Here is a 24515-nt window from a genome sequence, read left to right on the forward strand (position 1 = left end):
GACAGGTAAAAATGTCATTTTCAACAACCTGACAGACAAATTAAATTTATTACAAAGAAAAATGTACAAGGGAGGTCACGTGATCATAACAGCTGGTCCATTAAATAACAGTTCATAAAGAAATAAAAAGGTTTGACAAAAACACTAAAGGTAGTAGAAAAACTATTGGGAGAAATATATTTAATTAGGATTCTAGCTTGTAATTGGTTTGCCCTTACACATTCAGACATCTGGAACAGGGGTGAGAATCCAGATTCTATTGAAATGAATGTAGAGTGGTGGATGGACATAAATCATCTCTATCCTGCCCTAAAACACAGGAAATCAGCCATACGGTTCATAGACCCCATCTTTATCAACCTCCATCCAAAAGCATTCTGATTTAGAAATGTTGAAGTAACACTAAGTCAACCATTCATGAACTTACTATTTTACTCAATGTTCAAAGCCTTTGCTGCTTTTGTGAAATACTGGGTTCTTCTGAGGTACTTCAGTCACACTGGTTCTTGTACAACTGCTTAGCTCTCCTTTTGTCTACTCAGACCCTCCCCACAAGTACCAGTTTCTTGTGGCTCAATACAGACAGCAGTAGGCTCTTCTTCTTCCTCTAAAATTATACCAGGTAGAAATACAAGTCTTCACAGTTGAGTCATGTCCCTTCATACAAAGTGATGCACAAAAGCTTACAGAAGAAATTAGGTTGATAGAAGATACATCGGTAGCGTGGCGCTACCTCATTCCAACCCACTATTGTCGGATCATATTTTGAGGGAACTATGTGCATCTAGCAAACAATGTCACTCCTCAACAACCAAGAACAGTCATGAGTATGGCAGTCCAAAGACAATGGAAACAGAGCTGGTTCCTAAGCATTTCACTAAGTGTTCATTCCATGACTGAGAAAGTGTAGAGAAAACCACTGTAATTGAGAGTTTGGAATGAAATGGTCAATATGGAGACTGAACACCATCACACACTGGGGTGAGACATTGATTTAAAGGGCTGGTGAGTGTCATGTATATCTGAGGCACAGGGAAACTGTACCATTCCATACTGCAGAGACGGGGAGAAACAGAACACATTCCTATTGGAGAAAACAAAGCACATGGAAAGATAAGGGGGTAAAACAGACAAACAGAGAGACATGAATAAAGATGCAGGAAAAGATGAAAACCACAGCTGAAACCTCTCCAATCTCCTGTCTAAATCCTGTGAGGAAAGACATCAGTCCAAGGTTGAGGTGGTGTTAGAAACACAACTATAAACTATGAATGTATTCTGTCTGTAGAGGTATGGGGACTTGAAGGGGGAGTGGTCTCTGCCCGTGGTGCGGCCTCTCCAGTCCAGTCCATGTATGTCCACTGCACATTTAGAAACACACACACTCATGTATCCTTTCCATACACACGTCCTGTACACACGCGTTCACATGATGCCGTTGGTGAGGTACTGGAAGCCGTCATAGAGCTTGGTGGTGATGGAGCGCATGGATCCGTCCACCATCTGTTCCACCAGGACCTGCAGCTGTTCCTCCGTCAGGCTCATGTGGAAACGCTCCTTCAGGGTCCGGATGGTGCCGGAGCCGTGGAAGCAGGGCAGCTGGGAGCCTGGTAGGGAGAAGAGAGGGACACTGATGAAGTACACTGTAGTACAGTTTGTTACTCATAACGACCAAGTGTACTTCTCCATAAAGCACTTTCCTTAAAGTTAAAGCTACTTTACAGGACTAACTAAAGCAAACATGACTACTACACAGACTAGGACCAGAGAGACATGTCATGACTGATACACAGTTGTGGGTTAGCACAAGGTAAGTATGAAGAGTAATTACCTTGCTGCATGATCTCCACTATCTGGATGACTTTGTCCATGTGTTTACGTGCTGCTATCAGGCCCTGCAGCATGAGCATCTTATAGTAATTAAACATGTCTCCATCCAGACCTCCCATCACCTAGAGAGAGACAGAGCATCTTATAGTAATTAAACATGTCTCATCACCTAGAGAGACAGTCACAAGAAAGTGTTGTATTAGTCAATTAGTTTTGTTGAAGATGGCAAAGTGTTTCAAACCTCTGCTTTACTCCTGGTTCAACAGAGTGCAAATCTGAATAAGAACGTTGCATTGTCAATTAACTCACGTCTACAAACTCGTTGGTGAGCTTGAAAGCAGAGGTCTCGAAGCCCAGGTTGCGGGGCGAGCTGGACAGAATGAAGCCAAAGTCTATGTGGATGATGTGGCCCTCAGCGTCCAACAGGATGTTGCCATTGTGTCTGGAGAGATGACAGGGAGAAGAGAGATGACAGGGAGGAGAGAGATGACAGGGAGGAGAGAGATGAGAAAACAGAAATGGTCAGAAAGAAAGAGGGAAAATAAGAGAGTGAACAGAATGTAAGTGATGAGAGAGAGAGAGAGATGACAGGGAGGAGAGATGAGCACAACATGTAAGTGATGATGAGAGAAATAGGATATAGGAGTGAATGAGAGGAAGTAGTGTGTGTGTCTGACCTGTCTTTGACCTGTAGCAGGTAGCAGATGAGACAGTAGCCTGCACAGCTCTGGACAAAGTTGCGCTGGGCCGTGAGGAAGGCCTCGGTGGTGTGGGTACCGTGTTCCTGCAGGAAGTAGTCCAGCAGAGACATCTGGCTCTGTTTCTTCACCTGGCGGAGGGATATCAGAGAACTTTAACATTTAAAGTCCCACTCCAGTCTCCCTTTCAGATCGTGTAACACCTTTTCTACTTAACAAAAGGCCCATCTTAATAGGTGGTCCAGTCATGACACAGCCCGGGGCAGGTCCCATCAGACCAACTCATTGAAGTTTGTAGGACATATTTAATAATCATTTGGTGGGTGCATATATTTGCCCTACTTGAAAATGTCATTTTTTAATTTATACATATCCCAACTACCCCTGACACACTCTCGGATAGTGGGGTCACGGTCAGGGCATTATCAACGGTGACCCAGGAGCAATTAGGGCTAAATGCCTTGCTCATGGGCACATCAAGAGATTTTTCGGCTTGGGGATTCGAACTAGTGACCTTTTGGTTATTGCCCAACGCTCTAACGTCCTAGCCACTAGACTACCTGCCGTGTGCCGCTAGAAGCCTAATATCTGGGAGAAAAGGTATTGAGCTAGCTGGCTGAGGGGCAAAGGTAGTAATGTTAAATACTACTAATAGTAATGTTTGTTTTTGCGTGTGATTTTGTTGGAGCCTTTCTGAGCCCACTCACCTGGTGGATGGACACTGCGTTGACTATGGGTTCAATCATGCCGCTGTCAGAGGAGATCACCAGGATCTTGTAGGGTTTGATCCAGATAGGCACGCGCTCCTGTTCCCAGATGATCTGGGAGAGGGAAGAGAGCGGTACATAATTAGTCCAGATAAAGTATATACAGGAGATTATACTGTCGTGTAAATGCTGGGTGTGGATATGTGGAAAGAGAGGTTCATCCTTGCTGTGTATGTGGAGCTAGAGAGTCTCCATTCAGAATGACCTGAAGCTGCTGCAACACTTGAGAGGCCAGGAGCTCTTGCCGAAGGTCGTCGCCACACTTGACGATGACTGACAACAACCTCCAGGTAGGGATGTGTCCATATGGGGAGCCCTCCCTTATCCGCCTGTTCAGAACAACACAACAAGTACAGGCACATACAATTAGCAAAGCTCAAACCTTTCCTCTAGCCTTGAGGTTACCATCAAGCCATGCAACACCTCCACGGTCCACTGTGGGGATTGAGTACGCACTGAACCTTCTCCTGCCACGGCTCCTTGAGGGCCACTGCTGAAGGGTCCTCTGGGTCCCGTTTGAATGTGGTGGGTGTGTGAGCTAGCTGCTCTGAGAGACGCCGCCTGTGTAGTGGCGGAAACACACACATTCACCGTCACTACTGAAGAAGCATCATATACATCACAGTTTGAAAGACTACATTATACCACCCAAGCTAGCTCTCTCCCAGCTATTCCTCTGTACCTGATGTCTCCAGCAGCGATGAAGATGGGCTCCTTGCTGTCCAGGCTGGTGATGCTGTCCACTGAGAACTGGGAGATGTTGTCACAGCTGTTGGTGTGGAACTCTGGGAGCTGGGATAACAGAGGAGGGGAAAGAACGGGGGAGAGGGTGAGTCCACAGCCCACATTCCTTCGCTACCTGATAAAGGTAGGTGGGCTCCTGACCCCTACCTCCACCTGCAGATCCCCGATGTCGTCCACAGACCAGGCTTCGTTATCCTCATCGTAGTTGTGAACCGTTGAGAAACCCCCGGCTCGCTGATCTGCCGTGATGCCGCAGTCCGGAAGGTTCTCCACTGAGCGCGTGCTGCGGATCCTGGTCTCGGAGATCCGCACCGGAACGTTGGACGTCTCAAAGTCCTCACACTCCAGAACCTCCACATAGATGAGGTACGGCGCCTGACCAGGTAGAGGTGATTGTTTACATGTCTGTGTTGGTGCGTCGTCTCATTCTACACTGTGTGTGTGTGTGATCTCCCCCCCACCTTGTCTTTGGAGTTGAGCACCACAGCCTGTGTGTGAGGGACGCGCACCACGTGGTGGTCGAAGGCGGCTGTGGGTAGCCAGACGCGGGCGGGCAGCTTGTGGTTGAGCAGCGAAAGCTCAGAGATGAGCCGGGATGTCTTCTGCTCCTTAGTGGGCAGCGTGGCCAGCCGCTTCCCAATGCCCATCAGGGACTTGATGAACTCTCTCTGCGGTGCCAGACGCGCCGGCTACAGAGGAGGAGGAAACATGGCAAGAGTAAATCAGATGTATGAACATAATGACCTTTGGAGTAATAGTGATTTGTAAGAATAGTTCAGTGTTGTGTTGGAACCAAATACTCTCTACAACAACACACCTTCTCCTGTTGACCCCCAGAGAACAGGGAGCACCACTCCCTTGTCAAATTACAATAGCAACTTAGATGTACAGCCATGAGCCGCTGGTCCATTTGTGTCAAGTTAGTTTGAAATGATTCAGAAGTCAAGGCCCATTATTGCAGCTGATTCAAGTGAGCAAATGTGTATAATCGCCTGTAGTCTCAAAATAGCCTTTTAAAAAGCCAAAACCCTTCAGCAACCAACTTGACACAAATGTCAGAAGATAAGACTAGTTGAAACATGAAAGACCAGAACTTGAAACCATTAGCAAATCATTCATTTGAGGCTAAATTATTGCAGCAGTGGTTTAAAGAAGTCCAAATTTATACAAAGCCCCAAAACATATACAAACATATTTTGGAAAAATAGAAAATTAAAGCAATAGAGTGGAGGTTTATAAGCATGTATCACAATCTGCACCCGTAACAACCATAGATACACAACTGAAATATGACCCCAAAAAACAATGGCGAACAGATCCCACTGCTGCCACCAATGACCTGACCTGACCCCTGAAGGCTATTTATCTCTGGAGCCCAAAGTTACATATTGAGATACATGCTTACAACTCCTCACTTCGCATACAGAGAGTAGTCTACAACCCAGCTGCCAATGGAGACAGGCAGCCATCATCCCAGAATGCGCCACAGAAGTCTGGTGATGGAGGCCGTTAACTTACTGTACCAGTCTTAGTCTAACAATTAAGACTTTCAGAGCTGGAGCTCAGATCCTGGGAAAGGTGAGAGGTTAAAGTACAAAGTAAGGAAAGGAAAGGGGGCGGAGGGAAAGAAAGTAAAAATTCTTATTTTTAAAATGTTTATACCAACAACAAGAATCATAATTAGGTAGTATCAGACTGTATACCCAGTGAATGGGAAGAGGCTGCATTGTGTGCCTGTGTATTCCAGGGTCTTGTTGTGAGGAGTGACAACAAATCTGCAGCTCTACAACGATCCCGGTTATCTGGGTGAACTAATACTAACACTCTCACATGATACTAAAGGTCACATAGCATGGGGAATAGAATAGAGGAAATAGAGACATGAGAGCTATGTCTATAGAGCATGGGGAAGCAAGGACAAGGAAAACATTGAGAGAGATGAGCAGAGAAAAGCTTCCTTTATGAAAGTCTAGTGACATCCAGTGTTTATGAATGGTTACTCACAACAGACAGTGTCTCACTACACATTAATCAGGGGGAGGAGGCATGCTGGTGGGAAGAGTCCAAACTAGATACAGGCCTTCAGAAACTATTCACCCCCCTTGACTTTTTACAGCATTTTGTTGTATTACAGCCTGAATTTTAAATGATTTTGGGTCACTAGCCTACACACAATACCTCATAATGTCAAAGTGGAATTGTGTTTTTAGAAATGTGTACAAATTAATGAGAAATTAAGAGCTGAAATGACTTGAGTCAATAGGTAGAATATTCAATCCCTTTGTTATGGCAAGCCTAAATCAATTCAGGAGTACAAATGTACTGAACAAGTCACATAATACATTGCTCTGTGTGTAATAATAGTGTTCAACATGATTTCTGAATGACTACCTCATCTCTGTACCCCACACATACAATTATCTATAAGGTCACTCCGTCGAGCAGCGCATTTCAAACACAGATTCAACCACAAAGACCAGGGAAGTTTTTCAATGCCTCGCAAAGGCACCCATTGGTAGATGGGTACAAAAAAATTGAAAAGCAGACATTGAATATTCCTTTGAGCATGGTGAAGTTATTAATTACACTTTGGATGGTGTATCAATACACCCAGTTGCCGGAAAGGAAGGAAACGGCTCAGGGATTTCCCCATGAGGCCAATGGTGACTTTAAAACACTTAGAGTTTAATGGCTGTGATAGGAGAGAACTGAGGACGGATCAAAAACATAGTTACTCCACAATACTAACCTAAAGACAGACTGAAAAGAAGCCTGTACAGAATTTAAAAAATATTCCAAAACATGCACTCAACTCAACAAAATGTGGAAAAAGTCAAAGGGTGTGAATATTTTCTGAAGGTTCCACACAATCACTAGACACCTTGAACTCTCCTCCCAGTGTAACAGTGATGGTGCAACAGCAGTCTTTGTTCACACCATGTGTTTTACCAGCCTTTGCAGAAGGTCACGTGAGACTGAGACAGCATTTTCTGCTGCACGATGACATGAAGTAGGCACATCACATAACAGTATATTTAAATTCCCTTCCTGAATTGGCCTGGAATTGATTCTGACCTGGCGCCATAATGGGGCAGTATGTCTCTATAGTGGAGTCTCAATAAGAGAGTGGGGAGGTTGTGTTTTGGGTACCTCTATAACAACAGAGAGAGAAAGGAGGAAGTGACCAGAGGGAAATCACTGAGCTTGAAACTGAACTGCTGATTAAGTTTGGTGTGGTAGTCACATATACACATGCACGCACAGACACACACATACAGAGCTTAATTGGTCAAAGATCCTCTCTTCAACATTTTTATATTTGAGTCATTTAGCAGACGCTCTTATCCAGAGCAACTTACAGTAGTGAGTGCACACATTTTTATACTTTATTCGTACTGGGCCGAAGTGGGAATGGAACCCATAACCCTGGCCATGCTCTATCGACTGAGCTACATAGTCCGAAGTGGGAATGGAACCCATAACCCTGGCCATGCTCTATCAACTGAGCTACATGGTCCCAGGTGGGAATGGAACCCATAACCCTGGCCATGCTCTATCAACTGAGCTACATGGTCCGAAGTGGGAATGGAACCCATAACCCTGGCCATGCTCTATCAACTGAGCTACATAGTCCGAAGTGGGAACGGAACCCATAACCCTGGCCATGCTCTACCAACTGAGCTACATGGTCGAAGTGGGAACGGAACCCATAACCCTGGCCATGCTCTATCAACTGAGCTACATGGTCCGAAGTGGGAACGGAACCCATAACCCTGGCCATGCTCTACCAACTGAGCTACATGGTCCGAAGTGGGAACGGAACCCATAACCCTGGCCATGCTCTATCAACTGAGCTACATAGTCCGAAGTGGGAATGGAACCCATAACCCTGGCCATGCTCTATCAACTGAGCTATATAGTCCGAAGTGGGAATGGAACCCATAACCCTGGCCATGCTCTATCAACTGAGCTACATGGTCCGAAGTGGGAATGGAACCCATAACCCTGGCCATGCTCTATCAACTGAGCTACATGGTCCCAGGTGGGAATGGAACCCATAACCCTGGCCATGCTCTATCAACTGAGCTACATGGTCCCAGGTGGGAACGGAACCCATAACCCTGGCCATGCTCTACCAACTGAGCTACATGGTCCCAGGTGGGAATGGAACCCATAACCCTGGCCATGCTCTATCAACTGAGCTACATGGTCCGAAGTGGGAATGGAACCCATAACCCTGGCCATGCTCTATCAACTGAGCTACATGGTCCAACGTGGGAATGGAACCCATAACCCTGGCCATGCTCTATCAACTGAGCTACATGGTCCCAAGTGGGAACGGAACCCATAACCCTGGCCATGCTCTACCAACTGAGCTACATGGGACCACGTGGGAACGGAACCCATAACCCTGGCCATGCTCTACCAACTGAGTTACATGGGACCACGTGTGAACGGAACCCATAACCCTGGCCATGCTCTACCAACTGAGCTACATGGGACCACGTGGGAACGGAACCCATAACCCTGGCCATGCTCTACCAACTGAGCTACATGGGACCACGTGGGAACGGAACCCATAACCCTGGCCATGCTCTACTAACTGAGCTACATGGGACCACGTGTGAGTTACATAACCATGACACCTTCTATACAGAGACAGAAGAGGAAGTATTATTCCCTGCTCTGTCTGGAATATGTGCATTCCACTGACCCCAAACCCCAATAGCATGTTATCTCCGGGCCTATTTTTCAGACAACTGGTGATAACAGCTACAGATTAAGAGTGCTGGACTGTGAACCTCTTTCTGTTCTTGTATAATGCCCCCCCCATTGGACACCAAGCAGTTGCTTCCAAAGTTAGCTATCCCACTTTGTGAGATACCTGCCAAGATACAGAGAAACAAAGTGACTTAGTGGAAAACAAAAATGTGTATATACTCCCAGTGCACACCTCGTCCTGGTTGCTCTCCACCTTGGGGTTGCTCGCTGTCCTCTTCAGGTTGCTGCTCAGGCTGATGCTGACGGTGGCGTCCGACTTGGAGCGCTGATGCGTGCGCTTAGTAGGCGACAGACCGTGCTCTCCGCCCAGGCCGTGCCCGTGCAGGGATGGTGCAGCGGTCGGAAGTGGACAGAAAGGGGCCAACGTCAGTGGCTGGCGGGCACGGACCGCAGCTGGTTTGAGTTCGTCGGAGAAGATGAGTTTGCGTAGCTTGGTGCCGCGCGAGTGTCGCTGTGTGGAGATGTGCATGTCGGAGGAGTAGGCGCCCAGCAGCCAGGCGCACTGCAGCGAGAAGGAGATACTCTGACGGCAGCGGTGCACCTGTGGTGGAAAAAAATAATTTGATGTGAAAGGAGCTATAGAGGGGATACTTTTCTAACTCTGATGAGTAGCTAGCCACAGAGGTAGTTCAGGGAGGTAACATACGCACCACGTAGGGCTTGATGGCATCTCCCACGTCCTCGTCCATGTGGATGTACATGTTGAGCAGCTGCGGCAGGTAGAAGTCCACCTCCTCGTGGCGGAAGCTGAACAGACGGTTGCCGATGTAGGCCTGCACACCCGGCTCCTTGGAGTTGTGTAGATAGGAGATGGCCATTGACACGTCGAAGAGTTTGGACTCAAACAGCCGCAGCAGCCACGACTGCTTGGAGGGGTTGTGGCGCTGGCGCCGCCGCGCGCTTTTCACCGAGCCTGGAGGCAGTGCCTCAGAGTCCTCCTCCCCAGGGATTTTTGGGGGCTTGATAGGCTCTGTATGTACAGTCCCGTTGACCAGTGTTTGGTCTGTGCTATTGCCACCATCAGACCCAGGACCTGACCCCTCACTTTCGCCTTTGAGGAACTTCACCTTCTGCAGCACCTCCTGGCAGGCCATCTTGGCCACCTCGGGATCGATGACCAGGGTCAGCTCGCCCACGCCCTCTGAGATGACATCCAGGGGAGGGCTGGAGGCAGCTGGACCATCGCTGTGAGTGGGGCTGGGACTGGTGGTCTGCTGATGGTGGTAGGATCCAGAGGAAGGGGAGGAGGGCAGAGAGAGGGAGGGAGAGGAGGAGGCTGTGGAGGGGCTCTGCGGTTCTAGTTCCTCTGGCTGTACAGCAGACAGACCCAGCTCCGTGTCACCCATCACGGCCGCTCACCGCACTCCCACTGGGGCCACAGAGAGAGAGAGAGAGAGAGAGGTGGGGAGGAGAGGATGATGACGAGGGGGAGAAAGGGTGGGGGTTGTAGTGTGAGATAGAATAGGAAACAGAAAGAGGTTTCGTCAAAAAAGAGGTTTTGGCCCTCAACGTTTGACAGACCTAGGTTTGTGGAGGTCATGACATTTTGTCAGCAGGTTATTGTCATGCAAAAGACTGCCGGTCTCACGGTAATTGACTGTTAATTAACAAACACGTTTAGCATATCCAGGCCTCCACGCATACAAGCCGCATAAAAGCCTTTGAAACATCTACATTAAAAAAAAATGTTAAAGTTAAATAAATCTATTTAATATACACAATCACAATGAATCCATTATGTATTTTAGGCAGGTCTTAAGAAATATGATAAGAAAATGTATTTCAGAAGAACATGTTTTCTGGCTATGCGCCATGCCATTGGCTGTAGGCTTGTTAATTTAGCAGAAAATATATTCTTATATGTCCCGTGACATTATTTGATATGATTTTATAGTATGAAGAATATAATTGAACTTGAGCTGAATAAAATAGAAATGATATTTATCCCCATTCCGGAGTGAGTGTGCATATGAAGTGGCTATGTTGAGTGTAAAAGTGAACATTTGAAACAGGTCCTATACACTAGATTTAGAGTTACTTGGCAACTTTATCTGTGAATGATACAAACCTTAGAATGTCTTAGAAATCAAAACATATATGGGCTGCATGATGTGACTATAGGCTATGGATGACTTGAGAAAGTCAACAGTAACTTGGAGGCCGCTTACCTGCCATTAAATGCTTCAATCATGCCAGGTAGGCTACTCCGGTTATTTCACTCCACACATCAACTACTGTTTGAGGAGCATGCAGCCTCCCGCTGTGCTACAGGTGATATTCTGCCCAAACTCTGTATGCCATGGCCTCTCTAACCCCGTTCCTGCAGCTACCCAGTGATTACATTTGGGAAACCAAGTGAAATCTGTTCATGAACATTGATAGTAAAGTGTTTACAACTAAACATATTTCATTTAACTGTTGCCAGACAGACCATCTCCCTGCGGGCTGGAGAAAGGAATGAAGGAGAGAGAAGAGGGGATGGAAACAGACCATGGTGAGATATTCTGTAGCTAAAGGTAATGTGTCAACCTATTCATTATTAAAATATAAAACATGCCCTAGACTAGGCTATTCAAAATCAAATACAAATTCACTATAATTGTAGGTTAACTCTGTAAACTGCCCTGCACAATCAAGGGACCAACAGCATGGCCTAGGCCTATAGGTTCTCTCCCAGACTCATGGATAGAAATGTTGGAGTGTAGCATAAGGTAACCAGTCCATCCAGTATGCATAATAATAATAATGAAGCCCACACTGAAAGGCCATTACTAGAATTAATTTAATTTTGGAGTATAGGCTAGACCAATTATGTACCAAAGACATCTTAAATCAGTTTGTTTTAAATTTTTCTGCCATGCGTAATATGCGGTAGGTTATGTATTGTATAACGGCACAATCATTATTTTAATTCCATTTGTTTTGGGCTTATATAATAGAAGCCTATAGGTATGTATAAGCTGCAATATGTGAATGGGTGTTTTGAATGAATCATCACCTTAGAAAGCACTGTCCATTTCGTTGTGTTAGTCTTTGAAACAACATCCACAATGATCATGTTTTACACTCAGTTTCAACCTGTTGTTGAACTTCTTTCTTCTTTCTTTCTGACAATCTGTGTCCGTCTTCCCATCAGTCAACTAACATACTGTCTGTAAATGCAGGCCAATGACCTTTTCTATGAGTCACTGTCCATCCGTCTGTCCGTCTATGAACGTGTTCGTCTGACTGAGGTCACTGTGTTCCGGCAGGCCCTGCTATGTAATGCACATGGCTATACACACCTGCTAATTCTACTGAGCAGATTAGCACCACAGCAGCACTACCTAGTGCCATGCACTACAGGCCCAAAGCAGGGAGAGGGAGGGTTGTCTCTCTGAAACCTCTGTTATCCATCAGGTGTCAATCTTCAACATGGTTAATAGCACCCCATCACAAGCCATCCATCGTAGAACACAGTGAACAAGGGATCTACCAGAAACTTCACGACTACGAAGATGAAACCAATACATTTTTCACATTGTTGAATCAACAATGTGGGCTAAGGGCCTCGATCTTTGAGAATGGGTGCAGTAGAACACTGGTCCTGCTGTATAGGACTTGTGTGGGTGGTGGAGCAAAGTACTTCCTCATTGGGCTAGTATCCATCAGTCTTTTTCTTTGATCAATATGCTGAAAAATTTAAACTCAGAAAGGGCTGGTGGGTGTAGAACATAAGTGTCAGGTTTGTATACAGTGTTCAGCAGATGGAATATGAATTAACCCTTCGCTAGCTGGCTGCGGCAAGTTGTTGTTGAATTAGCCGTTTCAAGAAGCAGGGACAAGGCAGGGAATTACGCATAGCTAGCACCATTATCCCAATCGTCCAAACAGAATCATACAGGTGTCTAGCCAGCCAACACCGTCTAGGCAAGGGGTGTGTCATGGAGATAGGTATACAAACATTTGACACGTGTGGTTAACGTTATAAATATGCTGCAGTTGCAATTAACTTTGCTCGCAACTAACGTTGGCAAAACATTTACTAGAACGCTAACGTTAGATAGAGATGGCTAACTCGCTTCAGACGAGTAACGTTAGTTAGATAGCTAGTGTTTGATTTTCTACCTAACTATCAGTAGTTAGTTAACAGTTCACTAGCCAGCTAGTTGTCGAGCTTGCTGACTAGCTCGGAGCGTAACGTTATTTGCTAGGTAGCTAACATTAGTAAACTATTTATTCTAGTTAAGTTAGCTATAATTTAGCTATAGTTTAGCTATAGTTTAGTAGCTAGCTCCTTCTCATTCCTGGTCAGATTTAGCCATCTAACGTTAACTACATATCTTCCTTAAACGATAAGAAATACCGGTCTTATCATAGTAGCTAAATTAACCATTATGACAAATTCTTTACTCGGGCGTTTTTGTATCTAATTGCTAGCTACCAAGTTAATAGCCGACTAGCTGCCAACCTAAACCTGAGGGATTAACGTTAGCTAGCTCGCTTGCTAGCACATAAGTAGCTAACGTTACACCAGCTAACTTGCGTATCAAACTCCTCGTTTTCTTTAAGGCCACGCCACTCTGCTATAAACAATTAGAAACATAACTCCTACCTTAAAATTGTATTGGCTTGTTAGCTATGAGGGTTTTTTTTTTAAATTTTATCTCCAATATCTCTGCTCCATTTAGAATGCGTTCAGTCCCTCAAAGTGCCGAGTTCTCTGAACAATTTATTGGAGAGGTGACAGACAGACTAGGGCTGCCTGCTTAGTGCCTGTGTAAAATATAGTTGTCCATTATGACAAACTACTCCACAATTAGTGTTATTGTTGTAAAACATGGAAAATTGCTGAATGAAGAACGTGTAAAATTTTAGCTACATCCAGAAGTGCGTAATAGGGTAGAGTAGGGTACACTATGCTACCAGTGTATTATACATAGGCAACAGGAGGTTGGTGACACCTTAATTGGGGAGGACAGGCATATGGTAATGAGTGGAAAATAATAGGTGGAAAGAGATCAACATCAAACACATGGTTTCCATTCGCTCCATTCCAGTTATGACCATCATCCCCTCAGCAGCCTCCACTGACATAGCCATTTCTATTCCGCAACAAAGCCTCCTTCACTCACGCCGCCAAACTTACCCTAGTAAAACTGACTATCCTACCGATCCTCGACTTCGGCGATGTCATCTACAAAATAGCTTCCAATACTCTACTCAGCAAACTGGATGCAGTTTATCACAGTGCCGTCCGTTTTGTTACTAAAGCACCTTATACCACCCACCACTGCGACCTGTATGCTCTAGTCGGCTGGCCCTCGCTACATATTCGTCACCAGACCCACTGGCTCCAGGTCATCTACAAGTCCATGCTAGGTAAAGCTCCGCCTTATCTCAGTTCACTGGTCACGATGGCAACACCCACCCGTAGCACGCGCTCCAGCAAGTGTATCTCACTGATCATCCCTAAAGCCAACACCTCATTTGGCCGCCTTTCGTTCCAGTTCTCTGCTGCCTGTGACTGGAACGAATTGCAAAAATCGCTGAAGTTGGAGACTTTTATCTCCCTCACCAACTTCAAACATCTGCTATCTGAGCAGCTAACCGATCGCTGCAGCTGTACAGTCTATTGGTAAATAGCCCACCCAATTTTACCTACCTCATCCCCATACTGTTTATATTTACTTACTTTTCTGCTATTTTGCACACCAATATCTCTACCTGTACATGACCATCTGATCATTTATCACTCGTGTTAATCTGCAAAATTGTAATTATTCACCTACCTCCTCATGCCTTTTGCACACAATGTATATAGACTCTCTTTTTTCTACTGTGTTATTGACTTGTTAATTGTTTACTCCATGTGTAACTCTGTGTTGTCTGTTCACACTGCTATGCTTTATCTTGGCCAGGTCGCAGTTGCAAATGAGAACTTCTCAACTAGCCTACCTGGTTAAATAAAGGTGAAATAAAATTTAAAAAATAGGCCTATCCTTTACCAGTGTATTGATAATATACCTTTCATTACTATACACTTGTTTAATGCGTCTTAGCGGATGACTAAGTGTATCGCTGGAAGCTTCCAGAGATGTAGAAGTACTATTGCCTCAGATATAAAAATGCCTTTTATGGGTCAATAGTATGCTTGGTTTCCCCACTTTGTCACAATGCTTTGACTTGGATCACACAGTTGTGCTCTACCTGGCTGCTGTGGATGCAGTGGTGCATCACTACTACTCTCCTGAGACCTAGAAGTATTGTTGCCCCAGATCATGGTGCGTCTTGGGTGTGTTTGTGTGGAGTGTTTGTCCCCCACTGGAATTTCCACTCTGTCACACACGTATGGCCAAGCCTGGCATGAATACAGGATTGCCGTGCTGATAGCAATGAGCTATTTGCATCATCTGACAATTTTATTTCCTCACGTCTGATGTTAATTAACCACATCATTGGATCTGAAAGTAGTATGGTTTGATTCAGTTTAGGGATGTAGGAAAGTAGCTGCCCAAATCATGCCTGGAGTAAAATTGAGAAAAGTTTATAGGTCACCTGCACCTATGGGCAGTAGCAGGCACTGTTGAGCAAGTATAAATTATAAGGCTCACTAGCCACTAAATCCAGCCAGCCAAAGGATCTTTGCTCCAGGTCACAACCTGGCCACCATCAAAAGTTAGTTATTTTCCAATGCAAACCAGTATTGCCAATATGTTAAGTCCTTTAAAATAAATCCTTGCAGTGATAATATTTGGGCCAGTGGGTAACTGACTCACCCAAGCTTTTGATAGATTTGCTTAAGGGTCATGCTTCAAGGTCATTCCAGACATATAGTGTAATGAACCATAGCTCTGAGACTCAGTGATCAATTATTATCATTCTATAAACTTGTAGGAATATGCAGTACATTTATTCAATGTATTATTTAAAACCATTAATAGCTTGCAAATGAACATGTTGTCAATGAGTATTTAAATCAACTGAACTATATAATTATGTAAACCATTATTAATGTAGCAGAATTGGTAGACTGGTGGTTAGAGGTAGTTAGAGCGTTGGGCCAGTTACTAACTGAAAGGTTGCTGGTTTAAATACCTGCGCCGACAAGGTGAAAAACCTTTTGTGCATTTGAGCAAGTCACTTAACCCTAATTTACTATAGGGGCACTGTACTACTATGGCTAACCCTGTAAAACAACATGTTTCACTACACCCATCTATTTTACTAATAAATTAAGAGTAAACAATAATCCAGACATACAGATTCATTCAACCCTGCTGAACACACCCTCAGGCCATTAAGGAATGATGAAAAATTAGAACGTCTTCATGTTCTTAAAACAGTACGTCGCCATCAGATGTTCGTCTATGAATTCCATATGTTAGAATTTGTTTATTTTTTTTAAACCTCAGTTTCACCACTGGCATTGGAAGTAACAAAGAACATTTGGTCCATAGATGAGATAATGACTTAAGGCACAATTATGCATTTAAAGCAAAGCAGCATGGAATGAATAGGCAGCATTATCGGGCATGAGGCTCGAGTGTATGCCTCCTTCCCCACCCGTTCCCAACTAATATGAGTTTCATGAAGTCTATGTAAAGTATGATGGGAATGAGAGGGGGAAAACTGGGGCCTCCTGCGTAACTTTACAGCCAGATGTCGGAGGTGCAGTCTCCCCCAGGGTATCGTAGCTCGTGGGCCAAGGCCGGGCCATTGGGCTCTTTCCCAAAGTCGACCAAGAAGTTCTCATTCACCTTCAGGCCACCATTGGCTGTGTTCACGTCAATCTGCATCATAACAGAACCCTCCCTAGGGCAAAGAGAGAAACAGACAAGGGAAAATAAGAAATAGAGTCAAGTATTCCATTTGATAGTGTTTCTAGCTATTGGTGTTCAAAACATCTGATTGAAGCAGCCCATGATATTGAATAACACTAATAAGAGCGATAGCTTACAAAAAACCTGTTCCTGACATGTGTGCATTGACCACAAGTATGTAAAGTGGTGGGAAATTGTAATACTTGAGTAAAAAGATAGCTTCATAATAAAAAAAGTCACCCAGAAAAATACTACTTGAGTAAAAGTATTTGATTTTAAATATACTGAAGTATCAAAAGACTATCTACTTAAGTAGTACTTTAAAGTATTTTTACACCACTGAGTAATAGAAAAATCTAAGACAGATGAACAGGTCCTCACTTGATCATTTCCGGGTAGAACTGCTTGTCCCAGCCACTGTAGAGAGAGGTGGTGACGTACAGTCTCTTCCCATCCAGACTGAGCTGCAACATCTGGGGGCTCCCTGGGATCCTCTTCCCCTGATGTGGATCACATTTACACACAAGTCGTTGTCTGCACCTTACAAACAACCTAAACACCTACTTTTGGCCTACTGCAGACATTCTGCCAGTGTGTGTGTGAAGTGAGTTTGGGCATAGATTGTTATTCTTACACACCTTGATTGTGCGTGGGGGTGGTTGGCTCTGATTCTCTGGGTCCTCCAGTACTTTGACAGGGCCATCGTTTAGGATGCTCCCTCCCAAGAAAAGCTGAATACACAGGGAGACGTGAACACAGTCAGTGGACAACTAACAATTTCAGGAGACTGTCCTACCTAGCTACCTTAAGTTGAATGAACTGAGTAAGTCGCTCTGGATAAGAGCGTCTGCTAGATGACCAACATGTAAATGTAGGCCACTTGCTTGACCCTAACACAGGTACGCATCACATAGGCAGACTGATGAAGATGATTCATTTAAGTATCCACATAAAATAACATATGCACTTGTCAGGTTTAATACTTCTCTGTCCAAGACCATTGCCTGTAAGATGAAAAATGTTTGGTGGGTTTAAAATTATCAGCCATGTTGTAAACTTGTGATGTCACCTGGCCAGCCAGACGTGGGTTCCTCCTGTTTGTGATGTCATACTGTCGTATGTCTCCATGCAGCCAGTTACTGAAGTATAGGAAGCGGTCATCCAGAGAGATCAGAATATCTGTGATCAGACCTGAGATGAACAGATCACACATCAAATTCAGGAAAACCCATTTAATTTGGCATTTCCATTTGATTATGGAATGGGTAGCTACACCCAATTCCAAATGTTCAATATGTACTGGAAGTGTTAAATGTATCCCTAATCTGCAGTACTTTCCCATCAACATTTTCCCAGACACACACTCACTTGGCATCACTGGCAAAGCCCATCCCTCCACTTTCTTACTGGGGACGTTAATAACCTTCTCAGCAGCCCATTCTCCTTTCTGTTGAGACAGTACCATTTTGTAAGACTCAGCCAAAAACAAAAGCAAGAGAGATCAGACATGTGATTCTATTTTTTCCTATGCATGAATGTTTTGCTCACTGGTGTCCTGTAGAAACGGAAGACCGTTCCTTGGAGTGCACAGCCGACGTAGCCCTCCGTGGCGGCGGGATCATGGAGGAAGCGGATCTCCAGAGGAATGGCGCCCTCCTCCCCCAGGTCCAGGGACTGTAGCCGCTTGTGAGTGGTCCAGTCCCACACGTGGATCTTCGATCCATAGAGACCTGCAGACAGAACAGCAGCATTGAAACATTTCTCTCTACTCAACAAGTGTAATACAAAACACATGTATCACCTCTATTCACACACCTTCTTTGACATGTTCCAGGTTGAAACCGTAGGCGAGGGCTTTGGGCGCTCCCCATTCGGTGCTCATCATGACGTTGTGTCGGGGCTGGTACCAGAAGTCATAACCAAAAGGTGCCGCCTCACCAGGCAGCTCCCAGTTACCAACCACCTCGAACGTTTTACCATCCAGCAAAATAAAGCCACCTGAGAGAAACACATCCTTCATCAGTCATCTAATCCAAATGAATATTAACTTGCCTAAATGACACTCCCTTGCCCCGCCCACTATTCTTTATCATTGTGGATTGTAGAGCCTTAGTCCCTTATTATAAAAACTGGGTGGTTCCATCCCTAAATGCTGACTGGCTGAAATCTATGGTATATCAGACTGTATACCACGGGTATAACAAACCATTTATTTGTATTGTTCTAATTACATATGTAACCGGTTTATAATAGCAATTTGGCACCTCAGGGGTTTTTGGTATATGGCCAATATACCACGGCTAAGGGCTGTATCCAGGCACTCTACGTTGCGTCATGACTACGAATAGCCCTTAGCCGTGTTATATTGGCCATATACCACACCCCCTCGGGCCTTATTGCTTAAATATAGGAGTGTTTTATTCATCCCTATCCTTATGATACAAAGTAAAGTTTTTCAAGGTCACATACATTGTATGAGGCTGAGGACAAGGAGAGAAGCATCAGGTATTGTCTGCTTTCTTTTGCCCAGAACACACTGTCTGTCCCCCTACTGCAGCGTGTTGTCTCCTCCTACCTTTTCCATTGCCAGATGGATCTCCGATGCTGCTGATCATAATCTGGCCATTGCCCAGGCAGTGTGTGGTGTGGGGGTTGGCCAGGCCTGTCTTCCAGAAGATATCTGTGGGCTCCACAATCTGTGAGGAAGCAATCCTTTGGTTTAAATCAGATTACGACCTGCATGGGAAGGACACTTTCCTTTACAAAACAAATTATGCATATTGGGCTGTTGGTGAGAGATGGGTAGGAGGCTTGACCAAATCTGTACATTCAATTGTCTGTTTTTGATTCGTTGTGTGCTGGAGCTCCTTGTATGACATTGCGTGGTGTTGACTGGATTTGTTGTGTCTGATTGTGTGGTGTTGACTGGATTTGATGTGTCTGTTTCATTTGTTGAGGTTCTGAAAAAAAAAAAAAAAGTTGCATAACAGCTGTGCAACATGGTCATCGAGTACTGTATCACCACTATAATCAATCACCTGCTATAGAAGGGTGACCCTTTACCTTGTGCATCTGTGGCGCGCGGGGGTCTGTCCCAGTGTCCACTATGTAGACCCGGGAGGAGATGAGCGAGGGCAGGATAAGTCGGTTGCGCTTCTTGGATGAGTCGCCAAAACAGCTGCTGCAGGCGTTCCAACCAGAGTGGTGTAGCTCATCATTCAGGTTGGGCATGGGCAGTCTGTGGATGACCTGTAGGTGCAAACATTACCAGGTCACTCTTTAATCCACAAGGTCAAAGGTCATGTATAATACTGTCATCTCTTCAGTATTTAAACTACCGACCACTGTGACTAATGAAGACAGGTGTGAAATCAAAAGCAAAGCAGTGGTTGTTTGATGTAGATCAGCAGTACCTGACAATAAGTAGGAGACTTGGGGTCCACATCGACAGTGGCAAGGTAGTCTGGTTTTTGGATTCCAGTGTTGCGATAAATGCAGGGCAAGTACACAATCTCCTCACGTGGGCCTTCAAAAACAAGAGCCCCATTTCAGTCACTACTGTCATTCACTCCTCCTTGACCACAAGAACCATGACAAATACAAATCCCAAAGAGGGATTGATATTAAGGGTTGCACCATTTCCTAGTCAACTGACCAGTCGGGTAAGTTGAGTGCTCTGTGGTTTCCCCATCGGGGGAGGTGTTTTTTTATTTTACTGAATATAACCAAACAAAGCGCAAAGAATCAAACCACAAAGAATTCCAGTAGCCTACAACTGATGTCTGGTTCCTCCCAATGTTTCAGTAAAATAGACAATTTATGGCATTTGTGCATGTAAATATTTCCATGCAACTGACAAACTCAAGGAGCCAAAAAAAAAAAAAAAAGTTTTATAAAATGGTCCCAACTTGTCCAATGGGCAAGTGCCCTGTAGACCTTAATGTTAATCCCTTCTAAAACAGATATGGGGTGAGCTAAGCTTGTCTTTCCCAGAAAACAACACTCACCCTTCATGGCATCCAGTGGGCTTTTGTAGCCAGGTCCACAGCCTGTGCATTTAGTTGCTGAAAAAACAAACAGCAAATGTCTTTTTCATAGAGAGCTCAAAATAACTTTACTACCACACACAGCAATCTCTGTGTTTACTATTACTGCTGAACATCTATGGCAGGTAACCACAGAACTGTCAGACCTATAAGTCATATGCATTCGTCATACAGTTGTTGGGCATATGTTTAAAATGACCTAGAAGTTTCATCACAGGTAAGTCATGTAGACACACTTTTCATACTTTGTTGTAAAACTGCTGCAGAATGGAGTGTGTGAAAGGAGACATTCATTTGTCCACTTTGTCTTCCTTTCCCAAGGATGCTGTTACTGGCAGCCATCAGAATCGTAGATAAATGCACAAATCTGTAATGCAATGTTATGATTGTGAATGTTAAAGAACAAATCAAATCTGCACAACATGGTCCAAAAATGCACTGTTTATTTCCCCAGCCAATGTTTGACCCTAGGGTCAAAATAAATAAACAGGACTGTTGAGTATATCAGTGTGCAGATTCTGTTCATTAATACGTCAGAATCATAACATTATATATCAAGGTCATATAGACATGTACAGATAAGTGTTAACTATTTTTAGGCCAATTGTGTGTGTAATATTTAACAAACAAAAAAAAGACATTCCCACTATGGTGTCAACACCCCACTGAGAGTTCCTGCTTCCTAATCATACGTCTTGATTTACAGAATAATAGCAATCCACTCAAGTCAACAGTGCAGACATCGATTCACAAGAGACTGACAGGGTTGGGTCAGTAACCATGATTATTTAACCATGATTATTTTTATTTTTTTCTATTTTTATTTCACCTTTATTTAACCAGGTAGGCTAGTTGAGAACAAGTTCTCATTTGCAACTGTGACCTGGCCAAGATAAAGCATAGCAGTGTGAACAGACAACACAGTTACACATGGAGTAAACAATTAACAAGTCAATAACACAGTAGAAAAAGAAAAAAAGTCTATATACATTGTGTGCAAAAGGCATGAGGTAGGCGATTTCAATTTAGCAGATTAACACTGGAGTGATAAATGATCAGATGGTCATGTACAGGTAGAGATACGGGTGTGCAAAAGAGCAGAAAAGTAAATAAATTAAAACAGTATGGGGATGAGGTAGGTAAATTGGGTGGGCTATTTACTGATAGACTATGTACAGCTGCAGCGATCGGTTAGCTGCTCAGATAGCAGATGTTTGAAGTTGGTGAGGGAGATAAAAGTCTCCAACTTCAGCGATTTTTGCAATTCGTTCCAGTCACAGGCAGCAGAAAACTGGAACGAAAGGCAGCCAAATGAGGTGTTGGCTTTAGGGTTGATCAGTGAGATCCACCCATAGCATGCGCTCCAGCAGGTGTGTGTTGCCATAGTGACCAGTGAACTGAGATAAGGCGAAGCTTTACCTAGCATGGACTTGTAGATGACCTGGAGCCAGTGGGTCTGGCGACGAATATGTAGCGAGGGCCAGCCGACTAGAGCATACAGGTCGCAGTGGTGGGTGGTACAAGGTGCTTTAGTAACAAAACGGATGGCACTGTGATGTTCTGTACTCAGCAAACTGGATGCAGTCTAACAGTGGTTAAAGCCCATCTCAGGGTCCTAAACTCTTATGGTGACTGAGTCTAGACAACAATGGTTCAGAGACTGTATAGATTTCAGATAAGCTTCATTAGCATGAATGGTAAGGCTACTGTTGCTAAAGCAAAGTGAGATAATGACATATCTATGTATATCTGTGGAATTTAAGACTCTGCTGATCCAGAGTGCTGGTTGTCTTTGGCATTGTACCAAATCCTGCCATAATTTAGTGCTGCCTTTACTTGGAATAAACAATTGCTTTTGTCATGATCAAAGCTGTGCCTTTTTCCTTCCACATAGCAAACAATGGTTTTGGCCTAAACCATTGTTGCAGCTGAGAAACAATAGTGAAGAAAAAAACATGTGGAAACCACAGCAGATGTCAGATATCAAGCAATCTTCCAGGAAACTAGTCTCCAGTCAAACATTTCCCAACACAATTCCCTCTCAGATACACAAGCCCACAAGTTCAGCTTCCGTTCATTTAATGGGTTTGACTGTTGCAGGTCCAAAGAAACATGGATGAGCCTCTTGCCAAATTCTCTGTTATGAAAATAGGCTAGTCTAACTGTCAAAAGGACATTTTCATTTAATTGTAGAAATTAAAATGTAATAATGCATAGAAGGTTGTTCGTGGTTCTGCTGCAGCATCATGATAAAGCTGATCATTTAAGATGAACAAGGCAACACGCACAAGAGCAAGAAACCTTTGACACTGAACCCCAACCTCCCAATTTCTCGTCACTGCACACGAGAATAAACAGCTACTTACGCAATGTGAAGCAGGCAGTCTGGTGGCTGCATCATTTAGACCAGTGTTTCCCAACCAGGGGTACTAGGAACCACTGATTTAAACCACCAAACCTATGCAATTGTGAGACCAGGTGTTTAGGTCCATGCTGAAAACACTTTCTACTTTATTCATTCAAAATGGTGTGAGAAAGACGAAGTATCCTATAGTAAAACATAGCAAGCAGCTTAATAAGGGAAACATTACATGATTAAATCTAATTGAGACGTCACTGTAACTCCCATTTCTTCCAGTCCTTTTGCATTTGTAAGGCAATGCACGAGTGCCAATATGTAAACACATTTGTATGCGTAATTGTCGGTTAAACTAACTGACTACTCAGCAATGGAATTCGGATTCACACATTTTCAACAAGAACTGCCGCACGGACGTGCGCAATTACTCACACTTATTTTAGTTTTGGACATATTTCATTAGTTGTTTTACTCAAATATGCATTTATATAACACAATAACACATTCAGCTCTAAGTTAAATTACTAATGAAAAGTTGACAATATGGAGGTGGTTAGCATTATGTTCTAGTCCACGTTCAATCATTAACTTCGTCATTACCCATTTCAACGTGTTTTGACAGATTTCCTAAAAGCTACGAAAATGAGTGAAAAAGCATGAAGATTGGACAAACCCATCCCGCAGACTTTATTCGTCCAAGGTATCCACAGGGATCCGGGTTTTCTATAAATTCTTTCAGCTGATATGAGAGTGGAGGAATGGTTGGGCAGGTTTTGTAGGGTAAATGACTTGAGGGAAAAAAAGGGGAGTTTTTATGGCAGCATAACGTTGCACGTAGAAATAAGTATTGAGTGCATTTCGTTTTGCATGGCCCGGTGCCCCGGCGGTGGAGATTCCGTTTTGCGACCAATAGACAATGGCATGATCTAAACTATATAAACCCCACTCAACCGGGGCACAGGAAGATGCCAAACGAACTCATCCATTAATATATGAAAGAAGAGATACCCCCGCGCGATTGTCCTGCCCTCTGTTATAGTTTGATAAAACTTGCTTTGATGGCAACATAACATTTAGCTGACACGTTTCTGGCGCAAAGCAAGGTAACATGTTCTGCACTATAAAATAAATATGCAGTTTAAAGTGTTGTTTTAGTTTATTTCCTATGGTCCATACTGATTAGATATACGGTCTATTAAACTCGTGCGACCTTCCTACTTAGTCAAGGGGTCATCTCTTGCGTAACTCGACATGAGGGAATGTGAGATTAAAGCCACAATCTGGAGTTTTACCAATATTATGTTTCAGTCCGTAGACAAAAACAACCTATTTCAAATGAGACGCAGCTATGAATGTAAGGACTTAATCTATAAAAGATTGACTGCTTTTTTAATCATATTTTGAAGATATACATTACAGACTTAAATGACATCAAAAACAGAAACAGTAGAGTATTAAAAACGTATATTTTGAATTAGACCGTATGA

General features: G+C 43.9%; 2 protein-coding genes across 4 annotated transcripts; both read right to left on the minus strand.

Moving 5' to 3' along the window:
* Positions 1–29: 29 nt before the first annotated feature.
* On the minus strand, positions 30–13554 carry pi4kb (phosphatidylinositol 4-kinase, catalytic, beta). Of its 2 annotated transcripts, XM_042319151.1 has the most exons (13): positions 13416–13554; positions 9472–10190; positions 8994–9362; positions 4501–4728; positions 4187–4414; positions 3978–4087; positions 3752–3856; positions 3501–3624; positions 3236–3349; positions 2508–2659; positions 2140–2272; positions 1832–1952; positions 30–1607 (listed from the first exon to the last, which is right to left on the minus strand). In XM_042319151.1, exons 2-13 carry the CDS (start codon positions 10165–10167, stop codon positions 1426–1428), a joined length of 2562 nt encoding a protein of 853 aa, XP_042175085.1. In that variant the 5' UTR covers positions 10168–10190; positions 13416–13554; the 3' UTR covers positions 30–1425. The 2 variants fall into 2 exon arrangements, with proteins under 2 accessions (XP_042175085.1, XP_024245344.1); XM_024389576.2 differs by lacking the exons at positions 9472–10190; positions 13416–13554 and adding an exon at positions 5558–5608 and having other exon boundaries at positions 8994–9062.
* A 2609-nt stretch (positions 13555–16163) lies between these two features.
* On the minus strand, positions 16164–23929 carry selenbp1 (selenium binding protein 1). Of its 2 annotated transcripts, none has more exons than XM_042319158.1 (12): positions 23702–23929; positions 20631–20687; positions 20037–20149; positions 19687–19872; positions 19199–19319; positions 18439–18621; positions 18172–18353; positions 17992–18070; positions 17693–17814; positions 17262–17354; positions 17005–17123; positions 16164–16615 (listed from the first exon to the last, which is right to left on the minus strand). In XM_042319158.1, the coding sequence occupies exons 1-12, from the start codon at positions 23703–23705 to the stop codon at positions 16453–16455; spliced, it is 1422 nt and encodes a 473-aa protein (XP_042175092.1). In that variant the 5' UTR covers positions 23706–23929; the 3' UTR covers positions 16164–16452. The 2 variants fall into 2 exon arrangements, with proteins under 2 accessions (XP_042175092.1, XP_024245353.2); XM_024389585.2 differs by lacking the exon at positions 23702–23929 and adding an exon at positions 22089–22138.
* Positions 23930–24515: the final 586 nt, after the last annotated feature.

The sequence above is a fragment of the Oncorhynchus tshawytscha genome, unplaced genomic scaffold, assembly GCF_018296145.1.
Source record: "Oncorhynchus tshawytscha isolate Ot180627B unplaced genomic scaffold, Otsh_v2.0 Un_scaffold_7589_pilon_pilon, whole genome shotgun sequence".
Taxonomy (NCBI): Eukaryota; Metazoa; Chordata; class Actinopteri; order Salmoniformes; family Salmonidae; genus Oncorhynchus; species Oncorhynchus tshawytscha.